A 17,772-nucleotide genomic window follows, 5' to 3' on the forward strand; every position below is an offset into this window, starting at 1 on the left:
GATCTACTGGAATGAGGAAAGTGTTTGCCCCCTGAGCCAACGATCCCACTTACAATTACCGCAACCAACAGACTTACGGGACTGTTCGCCACAGCCGTGTTCGCAGTTTGGAAACAAACCAAGGGTTCATCAAGTAGAGATTGGTTAATAAATCAGAGTTTAGCACGTGATGGGATGCTAGACCTCTGTTAAATGATACAGAAATGGGCACCTGGGTGGCTCAGTGGGTTAAGCCTCTCCTCTGGCTTCGGCTCAGGTCATGATCTCAGGTCCTGGGATCAAGTCCTGCATCAGGCTCTCTGCTCAGCCGGGAGCCTGCTTCCCCCCTCTCTGTCTGCCTGCCTCTTTGCCTACTTGTGATCTTTCTCTGTGTGTCAAATAAACAAAATCTTAAAAAAAAAAAAAAGATACAGAAATATCTCCCAGGGGTGGATGAGGGGAATAAAAGACGCAGATTCAGCAACACACCTTTCAGATGTATCAGATACCTTTCCTCTAGAAAGATCTGCTCTGTCAGCAGTAAAACAAGGAACGTATCAGATGCCACCTTTTGTGTAAGGAAAGGAGTAAAAGCTCTGCGTTTACATTCTAAAGAAGCTCCCAGGACACAAGAAAGTAATAAAAGGGTGAGCTGTTGTGGAGCAGAGGCACAATTCTCAACCTAAACCCTTTCATGTGCTTTGATTTTGGAGCCTGTAGGAGTGCACTTACCTATTCAAGCCCAAGAGTAAAAACCAGAAGGAAGGATGTAGCATCTGGAAGGGGGGGGGGACACCACCACACGGGACAGGAAGGAGCAGGGCCAATGGCAGAGGTGACCGTGCCGTGGGAAGGGACTGTGCACTGCCAAGGGGAAGCCCAGGGCCTGGGCCGTCTCATCTCATGGCAAACCCTGCTCTCACCGAAAGGTCACACCATCACTAGGCTCAGAGGACAACAGCTGACAGCCTGCCCCCTGGGATGCACATTCACTACGCCCCCCACCTATGTCGTTCCAGGCCTGAGTCCCCAAGCCAGGAGCTGGGGCCTCACCCTCTGCCCCTTCAACTCCCCTTCCCTGAAGACAAGGGGTGGGGAGCTTCCTCAAGCAATTCGAAATCTGCTCCCACTGGGACCCTGCTGCCATCTTGGCATGGTAAAGGCTGTTCACAGGCCGCTGCCCACACCACCCCCTGGACCATCTCACAACCTTCTCCTGCACCAAGTTCTCTCCTGCCAGGCGCAGCTTCTCCTGGGCCCTGCACTGGGGCCTCTGTGTACACTGGAATGGTCTCTGGCCCATTCCCTTGGCAAACTCCCTAAGTGGTCTTCAAGACCCGCGGCAAATGTGACCACGGCGGTGCCCGTTCACGTGCTCTCGCGGTCCCACAGCACAGACGTTCCTCCACAGAACTTACCCTGCTGAGTCTCAGCCCTCCCGTGCCCATCACAAATCTGCCTCCTCCAACAGCAACAACCATGTGCCTAGCACACAGAGCAGGGGCTCAGTGTTAAATCCTAGTGTTGAGTCCTAGGCACTGGCACCACCAGAAATCAGAGATCCTTCTCTTAAGAACTCTAGTGGGGTGGAAAGCACAGACAGACGGCCTTGTATTAGCTATGTGACCTTGAGCATGGCTAGGAACAGCAAGAACGCACCTACCCGTCAGAGGCAGTCACAAGCAGGAGGTGGCTGGTTCAGCGTCAGGCACCTGCCGTGGCCTCTGATCACAGGGCAGGCAGAGCCTGCATGAGGCAAGGGTCCTACAGAGCAGAGGGCAGGACCCCATTCCCGGTAAGGCAGGGCGAGGGAAGCCTCCACAGAGGTTGTATCTGATCTGGACCCCGTGGCAGAGACGGGTTCCACCAAGTTAGTGGGAGGAGGAGCCAGGCCAGGGCGGGAAGAACCACAAGCTCAAGGCAGGAGCAGCCAAGTCACACTCAGGGCCCTGATGAGGCCCCAGGCCAGTCTCTATCAGACACTTCTGCTTAAGACAAGGACGCAGCCCCACCCCCGCCCCAGGCCTGGCCATCCCTCCAACAGCGGCTCCTTCCACCTCTTCCTTCACGGGAAGTCTCAGCTCTGCAGCCCCCGCTTCCTGACCACCCACCGCTCCTCATCTTGTGCAGTCTGGCTCCCGCCCTGGACGCAGCATGGGTCCATGCTGTCCTTGGCCTTTCTGCAGTGTCCCTCATCGCTGCGGACACTCCCTGCCTGCAGATGTCTGCTCCTTCGGCTGGCTTCCCTCCCCATTTCCGCCCCTCATCAGGACGGAATCTTCCTTCATTTCAAAAACATTCAGGAAGGTCATGACTGCCCAGCACCAGCCCAGCACCTGGCCTGTGCCTTCCCACTTCCTGCCCGACCCCTTTGCCAGTCCCTCCTCCTCCCCCTTCCCCAGGGCACAGCCCTTTCCCTCTTCTCTGTGAGGAAGTCCAACTGCCCCCGTTCAGTTTTAGCTCTGGCGCCTCAGCAGCTGTGAGACCTTGGGCAATTTACTTAAGCTCTCTGAACCTATGTTCCGTATCTGTAAATGGGCATAAAATAGTGCTTCCTGCACAAGACAGTAATGAAAAGTCAATGAGATGATGCAGGCAGAGGGCTTATAGTTCGCCAGCACTCAGCAGGTATGATCTGCTACAACTATTACTCCAGCACAGTCAACTTTAACCCTGACCTTTCTCCTAAACGGAGATGGCCCAGGGGCACTTCAACTTCAATATGCCTAAAATGGAGCTCTCCCTCCACCCCTACTGTCTCCCTCAACAAAGGAAACAATGACACAGAGGGGAGCAGGGCCCCACCAGCCCACAAGGTACACGGACACATATTGGGCAAGAAAGGAAACTGGTTTTTGAGCCCCGGGGATGTGAGGACTTGTTGCCCCACAGTGCGGCCTGGCCTCTCCAGGCCAGTGTGCCACACGGCATCCTGCACCCATCACTCAACATGGGAACCGTCCAGACGGGAACCCCAAGGACCGGCAGCAACGCTGGAGGCAGTGTGGAGGGAGCAGAGAGAGCAGGAAGCTCCAAGGGGCCTGTCTGCAGGGCTGTCCCGATCGCTTCTGGCACCGCTCAGCTGCTCATCAGAGTCTCTGAGGGAACGTGCCCAGGGCAGAATCCACAGGACTCCACACGCCCACGGAGCCTGTAGGCCCCTACAGCACGCCCATCCTGCCCAGCCTTCCCAGTCTGGCCACTACCTGCCTCCCTGACAGCAGCTCCAGGGACAGCCACAGCCACCCCGCTCGTCATCAACGCCTCCAGCAGGGCCCAGAACTTACTCCGTGCTCGGTGATGTCGCCAAATACATGAATGACCAAGACTGAAGGGGGACCAAGTACAGCCCGTGTGCTGTCAGCAGGGGGAGATCAGGCTCCCGCTCAGAACCCCCCAAGCCCCCACTGGGAAGCCTGGTGAACACCAGCTGCCCTGGGGGCCAGCCCAAGGCCCAAGGGTCTGGGCTCCGAGACATCTGACGGGAACTCACCCACGTAATAGGAAAGGGTGCGCTTGAGCCGGTCGAAGACAAACCAGCGCTTCTTCCACGATTTAATCTTGCCGCCCATCTTGACCAAGTAGCCGCGGCAGACCTGCCAAGGAGCAGGGGGTGAAGAAGGACCCAGAGCGGAGCCCCTGGACCCTCTCCTCCCAGAACGGCACCATAAAAGCCGTCGCCTGTGCCTGGATTCTGGGGGGCTGCGGCCCCCACTGCTTCAGGCCAGCAAGCACGCCCCGGGACAGAGACCTCCAATGTTAGTGCAGGAACTGGGGCCACTATTCCAAGGGCCCAGGAGGTGCCCAGGCTACGGGGTCCCCTGCCCAGCACCCCGGGGCCCCACAGGCCACACACCTTGCTGCTGAGCACCACGTGCAGACAGGTGTCGACGCCGTGGCCCGAGGACTCGATGTGGGTCTTCAGGTCAAAGTCCTCCTTCCGGATCGGCAGGTAGCGGGTCAGGGGTCGTGCCTGGAAGCAGAGGGCAGCGTCAGCAGTCTTCTCTCTTCCCCGTGTCACTGCCCAGTCCAGGTCCCTTGGCTTCAGTCCCAAACCCTCACTGCTGCCATCACGCCTCCCACCCCCGGGGCTACCTCTCAGGTTTCACAGTGTTTATGACAAAAGCAGAGACCTAGCAGGCCTGCATCGAGGCAGCCCCGGCCTGGGCAAACTACTAAGTGACTCCATGCCTCAGTTTCCCCACCTAGGAGGAAGACACAGCCGTCCCTGCCTTCTCCCTGCCCCTCGTCTCCCTCCTGGGCTGAGCAGAATAAAGCAAGAGGCCTGAGGTGGGCACACTCTGGGAAAGAAAGCCCAACGAACCATCTGGCCTCGGACTTCTCATGGGACCTTGTTTGGATCACATGGCCTCTCTGGGCCTCCCTTTTCCTTAAAAGTTATACATATATATTACTTAAAAGTAATACAAGGGCTTTGAACTAGATAATCATTAAGGTCTGTTCCATCTCGAAAATTCTGATAGCAGGGGCGTCTGGGTGGCTCAGTGGGTTAAGCCTCTGCCTTCGGCCCAGGTCATGATCTCAGGGTCCTGGGATCGAGCCCCACATCGGGCTCTCTGCTCAGCAGGGAGCCTGCTTCCCCCTCTCTCTCTCTGCCTGCCTCTCTGCCTACTTGTGATCTCTCTCTCAAATAAGTAAATAAAATAAAAAATTCTGATACCAGCTAGACCCCTCAGTCCACTGGAATATTTTTCCTACTCTTCCTCTACATTAGAAAGGCCAGAAAAGGAAACACCATAAATTATTTAGAGAAAAAACAAAATGCACAGCTTCCAGGAGGTGCTCCCGAAGACGGGCTGTCTGCACCCACTCCCACAGCAGACATGGCTGTCCCTGGAGCAATGTCTAAGCCCCACGGCAGGGGGCGAGGGGACACAGACATGAAGTGGCCACTGATTGAGGCCGGAAAGGGGAACTGGATGCCTGACAGAGATCCCAAGCATCGAGGGAGAACTGAAGAGTTTCTGATTATTTCATCTGTATTTTTTTGAGAGAGAGAGAGGGAGTGTGAGGGGGCGGGAGCAGAAGGAGAGCCCCAAGCCAGCTCCAAACCCAGCGCAGAGCCCGACATGGGGCTTGATCTCATGACCCCGAGATCATGACCTGAGCTGAAACTGAGAGACGCTTAACTGACGGAGCCACCCAGGCACCCCCTGGTTATTTCTTAATTCCCAAACCCAATCCAGGTGGCCTACCCCCTTAGAATTCATGTTGTTGCCTCACAGGACGTCAGGGAGCTGTGGTCGCTGGTCACTGTTGGGGAAGATCCCATCGGACCCCTCACACTGGAGCGGAGCTTGTAAGACCCAGCAGGAAGGACTAGCCTGAGTCCCACAGGCTCTCACAGTTGGGGTGCAGGATCTGAGACCAGAGACATCGCAGATCTCCCTACACAACCTAACTTCTCCTTCCGCCTTCAACCGTCCTACTCAAACCTTCTGCGTAAAGAAAAAGCTCAGGGATTCCTGTCCCAGAACGAATACAGCTCTCTCCCAGAGAGGCAAGCCGGAAGTCAGAGTGACACCATCTGCTGGGAGCGGGGACGCCTGGAGCTGCCAAGTTTGGGGCAGCAAGGGCCAGGACAGCCACGAAATACAGACGCACACACACGCGCACACACACACGCAGGTCTCTGCTCCTGCGGGCTGAATGAGTCTCAAACAGAATTCTGCTCGTACGGAGCCAACAGCAATCTTTTCCAGAGGACAAGCTGCGTGACCCCATAGGACCAGCCTGGGGCATCCTCAGCCCTCCACAGCCCCGCCCTCAAGCGAACCACCCAGTGCACCCCTTTGCCCACGCACCTGGGAAAACTGTTTCTCCCGCATCTTGACCTCCTTCTCCACCAGCTGCTGCCTCCTGGCGCTCTCGCTCTGCAGCCTCCGTTCCACCTGCTCACGCCGCCTCCGCTCCTCCTCGAGGGCCTGCCTCCGGAGCTCCATCTCCCGCTCCTGCCCCCAAAGCCAGGGGTCAGCGCCCACGGCTGCCCTCTCCCGCCCCTTCCGCCGCCGCCCCTCCTCAGGCTGGGGCAGAGGCTCAGGCAGCACCCACCTCAGGGGGCAGCCTGGCACCAGAGAGCATCACCCCCAAAACCCACCCTCTGCAGGCACCTTGCCAGTCAGGTTAAATGCTTTGACGTGAAACCTCCTGGCTTTGGGGGGTGCCTGGGTGGCTCAGTGGGTTAAAGCCTCCGCCTTCGGCTCAGGCCATGATTTCAGGGTCCTCTGCTTGGCGGGGAGCCTGCTTCCCCCCAACTCTGCCTGCCTGTCTGCCTACTTGTGATCTTTCTCTGTGTCAAATAAGTAAATAAACAAAATCTTTACCAAAAAAAGAAAGAAAGAAAGAAAGCAAGCAAGCAAGCAAGCAAGCAAGCTCCTGGCTTCAGATTCAGATCTGCTGCCAGGATGAGCTCTGCAAGCCTGACAAAACCACTTAAACCCCCTTGTCCTCTGCCGTCTCATCTGTAAAATGGGGCCGAGCACACCTCCCAGAACATCTCCCAGGTATTAGAGTAACACTTAAATGAGATCATGTAGCTAAATGCCCATCACAGATGCCAGCAGCACGGAAGCGCCGGATAAACGGGGTTCATCACGCTTTACCTGAGCTCCTAGCACACACGCCGCCTGACTTTCCCTAATACTAGGTAGATTCCAAAGTCCCTCCTGAACCACTAAGGCCCTTTGAAAGCAAAATACAAACATTCCTAGTTGAACTTTGAACTTTCTGGGGAAAAAAGACACGAACTTACAGAAGCCATTCTTAAAAGGGTTTAAAAGTCATTAGAACAAATCCTCAAACACAGAGCCTGTCCGTGGCGAGTTGTGCCCTCAACAGTGACGACCTTAGCACCATCCGCTCCTGGCTGCCATTTCTCCCCAGCCCCAAACTGACCAGAGTCTCCTTTCTCTCTGTGGGCCAAGCTGCTTCCATATGTGCCCTCCTTCAATGGGAGCACCACTGAGAGGCCTTCTTTTCTAGCTGGCCTAGCGGAGGCCTCCTGCCCCCAGCCCCACTCACCCCTCCAGAGACGCAGAGCGCCCAGCGGGTGAAGACAGAACAGCCTCTGCAGAGAACCCCACAACCCCCTTCCGCAGGCCTGGGCCCCTCAGCCTGGCTGTGCCTGGGACACCGCTCTGGTCGCACCTGTAGGCCTATGGGCAGAAGCCACGGCCTCGCTCTGCCCCACCCCCACTCCCCTGACTCCCCCCAGACCCTCCACCAACACCCCTGCTCTGGCCTGGACACCTGCCTGCTCTTCTAGTCCGACCCCTCAGGCCCCCATTCCCACCTTTCCTGCCCCTGGGGAGACCAAAATCAGTTCCCGTGGTGGCCAAAACACCCCCAAGCCAAACACACAGGGACCAGAAGCCACTGTCCGGGACATGCCTGGCAGTGACCACACTGCCACCCCTTGTCCTGAGAGCTGGGACACCTGCCATGTGTCCAGGCCTCCTCCACTTGAGGAACATGAACTTTTAAACCCTTTCTCCCTCAAAGGAAGGTCTCGAGGCGCTGGGGGCAGAGAAGCTGGGCTTGCCCGAGCGGGTCCTCCTCACCCTGGACTCCATGAGCCGGCTCTTCTCGGCGTGCGCCTCCTTCAGCATCTTCTCCATCTCCTCGATCTTGGCCACGTCCAGGCCGCTGGCGCTGTGGGGAGAGGGAGAGTGAAGGCATCAGGAGGCCGGAGGTGGCTGGCAGAAGCGGGGCCAGCCCCCCGGGGCAGGTACCTGGACATGTTGTCGGGCGAGCAGGCCGAGTTGCCACCCGTGGAGATGCTGGTCTCCATGCTGTCTGAGCTCTCCAGGCTCAGTGTGTCATAGGCATGCTCGCCGTCCTCCCCGCGCTCCCGGCCGGCCGGCAGGTGGTGCAGGATGGAGTGGTGCATGAGGGGGGGGAAGCCAGAGGGGCCCGGCGGGAAGGGGGCTGCCCCGTGCAAGGCATCCCACTGGCACTGGGCCTCGGCTGCCGCCTTCTGCTTCAGCTCCGCCAGGCGCCGCCGCTGCTCCTCAATCACCTGCTGTCCTGCGGAGGGTGTGTGTGGGGGGTCACAGCGGGCCCTCTGGGGGACACGGGCAGCATCACAGAGGGACGAGATGAGCCCAGCCCTCGGTCCCCACCAGCTTCCCTAAAGCCCCGCCAGCACTGCGGTCGCCTGCACAACTGGACATGGCCACGTCGTGTGGCTTCAGCGCTCCTTCTGCATCCTGGGCCCAGCGGGGCACAGACCCTGCCCGGGCGGTGCCTCCAGCTCACCATCATCACCTGGAGAGCAGGGCAGGACGCATGCACCACCCGCCTGCCAGGGAGGGGAGGGAGAGGGGGCGAGGTCCGTGAGCAGGGTGTCTGTGCAGCGCCCGCAGTGACGCACAAGCAAGAGCGACACCAGCAGCGAAGAAGAGGAGGCGAGGCAGAGCGCAGCTGAGGCGGGGGCCAGTCTGGCTCAAGGGGTGCGGCCAGCCAGACACCCCATCACGGCTCAGCCGGGGAGGCCACAGGGGGCCGGGACAGGGCAGCAAGGACCTGCGCGGAACACGTCATGCAGATGCCCAGGTGGGGCCGCCTGACCAAAGCAATGCCCCCAGTGACCACCGCTCTACCTGCTGGGCTGTCGGCTGGGGGGGGCTCGGCAGGAAGCGACTCGCCTGGTGTGGGGGCCCCGGGCAAAGGGTAGGGTAGAGAGACACAGAGGGGATGAGACGAGGGAGAGGCACAGACATGGGCTTTCAGAACAACCAAGATGCACACAGGCAACCAGGCCTCCTGGGTCCCCAGAGCTGGTATCTCAGAGAACCAGCTCTGGAGGCCATCAGGTACCCCACCCCCATCTCCAGACAGGGCAACGTCCACCCCAGCTCAGGCCGACAAGCATCTCCTTTGCTGAGCTCTCTGGAAGGACTGTACGGCCCCCAGCCCTCAGTCTCTTGATAAATGTCCAGGAAGCTCTTCAGATACTCAATCTAAACGTTTCCTGCGCTTGGCTACAACTCCATTAAAGCAAAGAAACACCGTGGCAAGTGTGGTGTAGGGGGCGCGGGGCAGATATCCAGGGCCCCAGGAAAGCAGCCACTCACCCTTCTGCTGCAGGGCAAGCTGGCGCTTGGTCTCGATGTCCTGCAGCGTGGCCGCCAGGTTGCGAGGAAGGCTGCCTGTCCCGTTCTGGGCGAGTAGAGCGCTCTGAGGGTGAAGGAATGGAGCACTGGGACCTGGCTCTGGGAAGACCCCGCCTCCCAAAGCTTTCCTGGGTGGCCTTGACCTCTCCCCCGTAGCACACCCTCCCTGTCCCTACCCCTGCCATGCCACACAAGGAGCCCACCCAATGTCCTCAGACCTTTGGAGAGGGGCTCCGGCCCAGGGTAGCCACGCTGAGCTGGGAGGAAGAGGAAGAAGAGCCAGAGGAAGAGGGGAGGGGGCCACTGCGGGTCCGGGGCAAGGGGCTGGTGGCCTCACCATCCATCTTAGAGCGGTAAACCTGGAGGGAAGAGATCCTGCCTGGTCAGCTCTGGCTTCCCCACCGGCTGCCAACCCCAGATCACCTAGGCCAGCTGTGATCCAGGTCCTGCCCTGGCACCAGGACCCCCAGGCCATTTCCAGCAGACAACGGCATTGAACTCCTTGGGCCAGCCCAACCGACAGGTGGGACAGGGGGGACAGGGGTTATAGGCAGCCACCAATCCTTTTCCAGGCAGTTCCTCTCTGGGCCAATTCCCAGCCCCACCCCAGGTCTGAGAGAAGATCCTTGGGAGGAGGCATTCACATCTGTTGGGCAGGGCTATGCTGGAGACCAACAGCAGGTCAGGCTTCCTTCAGGTCCCGCCTGGCTGCTAGTAGGCTCTGTGACCTTGGGCTGTGTACCTCCCAGCTCTGGGCCCCGGCTTCCTTATCTGCAAAAGGAGGGAGCGGCACTAGCCAAAGGAACTATCCAGCTCCCTCCCGCTGAATATGGGGCCTGGAGGCACGAACCCCGAGTCCCAGCACCAGCTCTGCCACTTCCTAGTCGTGGGGCCCCCTAGTCGTGGGGATGACTGACTTCTCTGAGCCCCAGTGTTGGCTCTGTAAAAGCAGAGAGTGAACTGCTGATGGTCACATGAATCAAAACACATACAAATCTCGGGGTTCCTGGGGGGCTCAGTCGGTTGAGCATCTGCCTTGGGCTCAGGTCATGATCCTGGGGTCCTGGGATCAAGTCCGCATTGGGCTCCCTGCTCAGTGGGGCGTCTGCTTCCCCCTCTGGCTGCTTCTCCCTCCGCTCATGCTCTCTCTCTCAAATAAATAAAATCTTTAAAAAAACAAACTTCTAACCAGCTGGACATGAAGTACAGCTGCCCCACACACTAGAAGAATCCAACTCCTCCTAAAGGGACATGAAACTCGAGATGAGGCCACAAAGACAGGAGGGAATCTTGAGCGCTGGGGTCCTGGGCACAACCACAGGTCAGCACCCTGACCCCTTTCCCCACCCACTGTCAGCAGCTGGCCACAGGCAGGCCCACGCCCTGCACAGAGACGCTGAGGAGGCCCGGGCACGTCCTCGGGGCTGTCACTTCAGTCTCTGCCCCACCAGTACTGCCCCTGTCTGTCACCCATGGGTAGACCTGGAGAGCAAAATGCTGGCCACACTAGTTCCAGCTGCAAGAGGCCCAAAAGGGCGTCAGGCCCCCCAGACCGAGTGAGAGACTCCAGGCCTGAGGGCGGCCAGGGACAGAGCAAAGCCACGGTCCGTCCTAGCATGAGGCACCAGAGCCACCCCAACCTGACCGCTGCTCCTGAAGGTCCTTCTGCTGGACTGGCAATCCTGCATCTCATCCGTGCACTCAGAGGCTGACCCTCCAGCTGCCCAAAGTGCCAGGACGGCTGCCCGTGAAGCGATGTCAGAGCCCAGAGGCCCCTTGCTGCCCTGACTTGACTGACCACCACCTCCCTACCCCATCTGAGGTGGCGCTGTGTGGCCGCTGGACCGGCAGGAGGTACCCAGAGCAGAGAGAAGCAGGGCTCGGAGAGAGGGGGTTACCTGCAGCTGCCGGGAAGCTTTGGCGGGCAGAGGCGGGGGAGAGGAGCGCGGGGAGGCTGCAGCGGGGCCGGTCCCCAGCCCGGCCATCAGCTCCTGGTACCACTGCTCTAAGTCTACAGCAGGGGGCAGCAGCTCCTCCATCTGGAGTGGGGCGCGGGGAGGGGAAGGGAGGGGAAGGTTGGAGAAGAGTAAGGCAGGCCACAATGGGAGGGGGGACAGGAAGTTGAGGGAGAAGGGAAGGGAAGAAGGACAGCGTAAAGAGAAGGAGGAGAAAAACAGTGAGAGAACAGTTGCTGTGAACTCGCCGAGGGCAAAGAGGAACAGTCAGGACACAACTCCCAGACCAGAGACTCGTGCTATGCCAGCCACGATGCCAGCCGGCCAGCGCCCACCGGCACGGAGCGCTCCCGGGGGCTGGCCTGGAGCTCAAAGCTGGGAAGCAGGGGTGGGACACAGACACACTCACACACAGCCACACCAGCAGCGCGCCGGGCATGGCAGGAACACACAGACCACCAACCTTGGGTGAAGGCGTGAGAGGAGCGGAGGAGGAAGAGGGCAGCACGGGAGGAAGGCAGGTGGCGGGAACCAGGTCCCGGGAGGCAGAGGCCCAGAAAGGCAGGCCTGGCGCAGGGGCTGTGGGCACGGGTGAGGAGCCCCACATCGCCTTTAGCTGCTCAAGCGTCACGTACTTGGGGGCAGGCCAGGATGCGGGAGGGAATACGAGAGGTTAATGGAACTGCGACCCGAGCGCCAGCCCTGCCCATGGGCAAGGGAAGGTAATCACAGGAAGCGCACAGCGGCAGAGGAGCTCCGAGCCCCGCAAGGCGAGTCCTCTCAGTTGGCCTGCCCCGCTTTGAGCCACCAGGAGCTGATGCTCCCAAGGCCCCCAGGAAGGGAGGGAACCACTCCCAACCCCCTTATGCCAGCGGCCCTTCTCCCTCACTGTTGAAGAGACCCTGTTGTCCCCCCAAGCCCCACCCAGGCCGGAGGCACCATCTGGGCACCCACGAGGAAGCACCGGTGGGCTCCCTCCGTGGCTGGTACCTCACTGTCAGGCAGGGGCTGGGTGAGCGCGCCGGGGGAGGCGGCAGAAGCATGGGGGTCCAAGCGGAAGCACAGCTGGAGAACCTCTGCCAGGCTCACATACTCCTAGGGGGCCCGGTGGGCGGGGGAGGGATGGGCAGAGAAGAGGTTAAAGGGTACAACCAGGTACCCGACACCCAAACTCCATGCCTTAGGGCCATCACTCCAGTCAATGCAAGATCCAGAGCAGGGGCAGGGAGCTCAGTGGCCCACTGTGCCTAGAGACAGCTGTGGCCGGGCGGGGGACCAGAAAAGGGCAGGGAGAATGGTCTGAAAGCTCTTCTTGACCTCTGCCTTTTGAAGCTGCCTGGGCATCCAGGCCCTGCCCCAGGCAGACCCTGAAGGCCCACCCCTGGGTTTGGTCTGGGCTGGGGACAGGAGAAGCCAAGAAGCCTTCCAAGAGTCCACTGAGGATCAGGACCCAGCCCCCAGAGAAGCCTTCTGTCTCTGACACCCTGGGCATCCCCCGTGGGGCACGCACACACACACAGCATGGGCACAGCCACCACTCCCGAGCATCTCCTCGCACATCTGCTGGCACAGGAGCTGGAAGGGGAGGGATGGAGACACCACTAGGGGTGAGCTACATGGGCTCTGAGAGAGAGAGACCTTAGCAGGGAACAGCTCAAAGCCCGAGAAGAAACATGGGCTCAGTGCCCATGGGTTAGTACTTGGAGAGATACTAGCACGTGAGCTTGTGGGGCGGGAGGTCAGGGCCTGGCACAGCCCCCGAGCAGGTCCTCAGCTCCCGGGGCTCCTCTAGGTGCTGCAGGAGTGGCAGGCATCCAGAACGTACGCGGAGTGCACGGGAGCCTGAGCCTGCCCTACCCAGAGGGAGCTCCAGCCTGGCCTCGCTCCTGAGGGCAACTGTCCTCCAAGGGTCAAGGAAAAGGAAAATGAGCTGGGGGGGTCCAGTGGGTTGTGAGAACTGCATGCAGAAGGCATGCAAATTAATATGCAAATCGGTGCTCTGGTTTTGCATGGGCTTCCCAGGCCCCCGCCACAAGAGTGGGATGGCACACTCGCTCAGACTCTCACAAGCTCTGGCCAGAGGGTAACGGCCACACGCCCTGCGGCCAGGCCCTTGGGAGAAGCTGTAGGCAGGAGCTCGGCAAGCAGGCAGGCAGGCAGTGGGCACAGCAGAGCAGGCAGTCAGCTGTGATTACCTCTTGTGCTCTGGGGCAGAGCTGAATGGAAGCAGGTGGGGTTAGGGGAACAGAGGAGGCCGCAGGCTCTGAAGACCCTGGGAAAGGGACCAGAGTCGCAGGCCCAGGCCCCATCTCTGGGGCCTTGGAGATGAGCAGTTCAGCCTACAGAGAGGGTACATGGTGAGGGGCCTCTCCCCTCACACAGCCCAGCCACCCCGCCCCGGGCCTCGGTGGCTCGTGCAGGGAGGCGGGGAAAAGAGCTTGGGAACTGGGGCACGTCCTCATTGGGCCTTACACCCCAAGCGTGCAAGGCCTCAGGAAAGAGCGGCTTAAGGGACGTCAGTGCCCACTTCTCGGCCAAGAGCCCAGCTCTAGACTGAAGCCCAAGGAGCGCCCAGTTCAGGCCCCCTAGAGTCCTGTGCTCCCCATCAAGGGGAGTCTGCCCAGCCCCCACCCTTACCAAACCTGCGGGCTGCCCAGCCTCCCCAGTCAGGCAGCCTGACTCCTCCAGGTGAATTTAATCCCCCAAACGGTAGTATCAGGAAGGTATCTGAAAAGCAGCAGCTGGTAGCCACAGAGGGTCAAATCCCAGACGTCAGGGCCACTCCCACTCAACCTCTCCAGTCTTCGAAAATGTCCCCATACTCAACCCCGGGGCGAAGGTGCCCCCCTGTGGCTCCAGAGCCTCCCAAGAGACCCACTGGGCCTGAAGCTAGGGCTGAGCCCAGCTCGTTACCTCTTTGAGAGTGGACATGGTCTTCGGGAAGGGCCTGCCTCCTGTGAGCGAGTGGTATCTCCCCTCCAACACAGTCAGTCTTTCCTTCTCCTGCAAACCCCAATGGGCAGAGTCAGCATGGGGTGGGGGGGCACGGCGAGGAGGGAGGGGGAAGGCCAAGGAAGGGGGTCCCGCGTGGCTCGCAAAGTGCCCCCCCCGCGGCCCCTCCACACCCGTCCCCCACCATCCACCCCAGCCCTGACCCCCCCACCCCGCCACCCTGACCGGGATACCTTCTGCAGCAGCTGCAGGGAGGCGTTCTTTTCCCGCGCCAGGCGCTCGGACTCCTGCACGGCCTGGGCCCGGATCTGGCCCGCCTGGTTGTCCAGGACTGCCAGACGCTCCTGGAGGACGGGAGTGGTCGGTCGGGCCTGGGCGACAACAGGGTTGAGCCCACGGGGAGACCCATGGCTTGGGTGGAGGGCACCAACCAGTTAGTTCTTCCCCTCGGCTTCAACTCACCCCGGGAAAAACTGGCAACTACAGTCAACTCCTCCCCTCAGCCCTGCCTCAACTAGCACCACCTGTGCCATCAGGCTCGCCCGCTAGAAGCCGAGTCCCCTGATGCCCCTGCCCCGCCGTCAACAAGTCCAGAACCCAGAGCATACTGGAGTTCTCCACCTGCCCCCACGCCCACCGCCACCCCCCAAGTCAGCTGCCTTCCCAGCTGGGACCTCTTCACCAGCCTCCTGCTCCCACTCTCTTGACTGTCTGGTGCACCCCCCTACCCCCCTCCCACAGCCACAAACACCTTCTTAAAATGGCTTTGGAGCTTTGTTTTTGTTTGCTTCTCTAAATTTTCTAATGCTTCTAAAAATATATACATATTACTTGAATTTTTTTTTCTTAAACCCACACATAAGGTTAGGTCACTCCTCTCCCCAAAATCTTTTGAGTGACTCCTCATTACTCACAGGCCAGAGCAGTGACTCCAAAGCCGGCATTTGGGGGCTCCCAGAACGGGGCCTACACTCTTCAGCCCCCGAGTCCCCCCAGCCTGGCTGTGGGGTACAGTAAGCTGTGCAGCCCCATGCTCTCAGGCCTTCCTAACACCGCCCCCCTCAGTGCGGCAGAGCAACCCCGACTTTCCACCGCTCAGAGCTCGCTTAGCTTCGAAGGCCAGCTGAACGCTACCTTCTCTCCCAACACCTTCCTCAAACACCACTCAATTTCTCGGCTCCTCCCGCTGTGCTCAGATGACTCTATAGCGCCCTCTGCCTCATACTACTGGTACTTGTCAACACGTGTCTCCATCACCACCCCGCCCCCTGCTGTCTGATCCAAGGGCAGGGTCACTGTCCCCATATCCCCAGCAGGGCTTAGGCCAGTGCCTGACTCAACAACCAGGTGCTAAAAGGAAACAAAAAGAATAACATGAGAGAGAAGGATGGGGGTGGAAAAAAACGGGCTGGGTTAATCCCAGGAGGGCTTCCTGAAAGAAGTGGCCTTAAACCAACACCATTAAGAATTAAAACCTCAGGGCGCCTGGATGGCTCAGTGAGTTAAGGCCTCTGCCTTGGGCTCAGGTCATGATCCCAGAGTCCTAGGATCGAGCCCCGCGTCGCGTTCTCTGCTCAGCGGGGAGCCTGATTCCTCCTCTATCTCTCTGCCTGCCTCTCTGCCTACTTGTGATTTCTCTGTCAAATAAATAAATAAAATCTTTAAAAAAATTTTTTTAATTAAAAAAATAAAAAGTTAAAACCTGAAAAACCTGAACGAGGAGGGAGGGTAGAAGGGAGCTGCCCCAGAACTGAGATCAGCCCAGGGGGTAATCTCCACAGCAAGATCTGTTGTTTACTGAGAAACTGTTAGTACCCAAGAACTCTGCATTGTTACCTCATCTAATCCTCTTTTGAGGCAGGTTCCTTTACACCCATCTTACAATTAAGAACACTGACATAGGGGTGCTGCCTGGGTGGCTCAGTGGGTTAAGCCTCTGCCTTCAGCTCAGGTCATGATCTCGGGGTCCTGGGATCAAGTCCCGCATTGGGCTCCCTGCTAGGCAGGGAGCCTGCTTCCTCCTCCCTCTCTCTCTCTCTCTCTCTCTCCCTCTCTGCCTACTTGTGATCTCTCTCTGTCAAATAAAATCTTTAAAAAAAAAAAAAAAGAACACTGACATAGGGGCACCTGAGTGGCTCAGATGGTTAAGCATCTGACTTCGGGTCAGGTCATGATCTCAGGGTCCTGGGATCAAGCCCCGCCTCGGGCTCTCTGTTCAGTGGGGAGCCTGCTTCCTCCCTCTCGCTCTACCCCTCCCCCCACTTGTGCACACACGTGCCCACACTCTCTCAAATGAATAAATAAAATATCTAAAAAAAAAAAAAAGAACACTGGTATATTTAGGAGCTAAAGAGTGCTAGAGCTGGGATGAGACCGAATCTGTCGGGACTCCAAAACCAGTTCTCTGAACTACCACTCTGCCTCACAGCGGAGATGACAGGGGAGCACTGGACGCCAGGACAGACGGAGTCTGGCATGGGTGGGACACTGGGAGCTGAGGGAGGAGGGAGGCTGAGCAGGTCAAGAGAAGGCAAAGGGAAGAATGTGACCCCCCGAGTCTCAGTGGCTGAGCTTGGTTCCCAGAAGCCAACATGAGCACGGGGAGGAGAGAACAGGGGTCCAGTTCCACTGACCCCTCCCAAAGTCCCTGGAGCTTACACCCACCAGGACCTCAAAGGGATGGGATGAGCTGATGTAGGGCTCTCTGCTGCATCCTCTCCGAAGGGAAAAGGAAGAGGCTGGGGGAGGGCCAGCCCCTGACCCCAGGGCAGTACAGCGTAAGGAAGAGAGATTTCCAGGCCAGGCAGGTCTGGGGTCCGATGCTGACTCTGAAGCTTATAAGCTGAGGTGTGGGGCAGACATGGGGCTTCTTGGAGCCCTTGTTTCCTTGTCTATGAAACGAGGATAAGAGCCCTGGCCTGTGAGACCATCGTGAGGTTGGCATAAGCTAACCCAAGAAAGCCTCCTGGCACACACCCTCATGTCGGGAAATGCTCGCTTCCTTCCTTCCTTCCATCTGTCTTGCATCCAGAAGCAGTTGCATTTGGAAGGCAGAGAAACTCAGGGAGAGGGGCAAGGGATCTGGGCGCAGGGGGAGGTCCAGAAGCTCTCCACATACCACCAGGCTCAGGCTAGCCCTCAAGACGCCAGCCTCCCCTGATCTCCCTGCCCTCACCTCCCACCCACTCACTTCAGCTGTCTCAGCCGCAGGCATGTGAGCTGCCAACCATCCTCCCTATTCTCCTCCCTGATTTAACAGCTTCCTCCTCCCAAATGTATTACACACACACACACACACACACACACACACACACACACCCCTGCCCCATCGCCCTGTTCTGGTCTGGCTGAGAGCAGGAGCAGAGGATCACTGCCTCTGGAGCTCCAGAACCCGTGAGGACACCATCCACAATCCCCTTGCTTTCTGGCTCAGCAGAGCTAAGGCTGAGCCATAGCTGGAAACTAGAGGATAGGCTTCCTAAAACCCCTGGCTGGGTCAGTGTCCAGATCCCAGATCCTTGTATGTTTCCCAGCACGCCCACCAGACAGAGAGACCTGCAAGGGCAGCGGCAAGCCTCCCCCAGCCTCCTCCTCCCCCGTCTGAACCTCTCATTTCTCTGCCCAACCAGGGCCAGCTCTGAGTGGGAGCCCCATCCAGTCTCCACTGGGAGCCCACGGTCGCTGACAGCTGCTGCTGCCCACCCTGCCCGCCACCCTCAGAGCCCATGCTGTCCCCACATACTGTCCTGCTG

The 17,772-nt window shown here is 59.0% G+C and overlaps 1 protein-coding gene across 22 annotated transcripts in view; it reads right to left on the minus strand.

Moving 5' to 3' along the window:
• Positions 1–17,772, minus strand: part of PHLDB1 (pleckstrin homology like domain family B member 1) — a 44,815-nt gene that overhangs the window by 2,668 nt on the left and 24,375 nt on the right. For 9 of the 22 annotated variants that reach the window (XM_013054929.2, XM_013054935.2, XM_013054923.2 and 6 more), the window contains 13 exons: positions 14,254–14,391; positions 13,982–14,071; positions 13,264–13,407; positions 11,532–11,702; positions 11,012–11,152; positions 9,332–9,472; positions 9,075–9,177; positions 8,601–8,645; positions 7,731–8,025; positions 7,560–7,650; positions 5,805–5,951; positions 3,836–3,952; positions 3,473–3,575 (listed from right to left, as the gene is read on the minus strand). In XM_013054929.2, coding sequence (XP_012910383.1) covers positions 3,473–3,575; positions 3,836–3,952; positions 5,805–5,951; positions 7,560–7,650; positions 7,731–8,025; positions 8,601–8,645; positions 9,075–9,177; positions 9,332–9,472; positions 11,012–11,152; positions 11,532–11,702; positions 13,264–13,407; positions 13,982–14,071; positions 14,254–14,391 — 1,726 coding nt within the window. The remainder of the gene's footprint in view (positions 1–3,472; positions 3,576–3,835; positions 3,953–5,804; positions 5,952–7,559; positions 7,651–7,730; positions 8,026–8,600; positions 8,646–9,074; positions 9,178–9,331; positions 9,473–11,011; positions 11,153–11,531; positions 11,703–13,263; positions 13,408–13,981; positions 14,072–14,253; positions 14,392–17,772) is intronic. The other 13 variants (XM_013054936.2, XM_013054931.2, XM_045080456.1 and 10 more) reach the window with 10 other exon arrangements.

Source organism: Mustela putorius, unplaced genomic scaffold (genome assembly GCF_011764305.1).
Source record: "Mustela putorius furo isolate JIRA1106 unplaced genomic scaffold, ASM1176430v1.1 tig00000460_pilon_pilon_pilon, whole genome shotgun sequence".
NCBI lineage: Eukaryota > Metazoa > Chordata > Mammalia > Carnivora > Mustelidae > Mustela > Mustela putorius.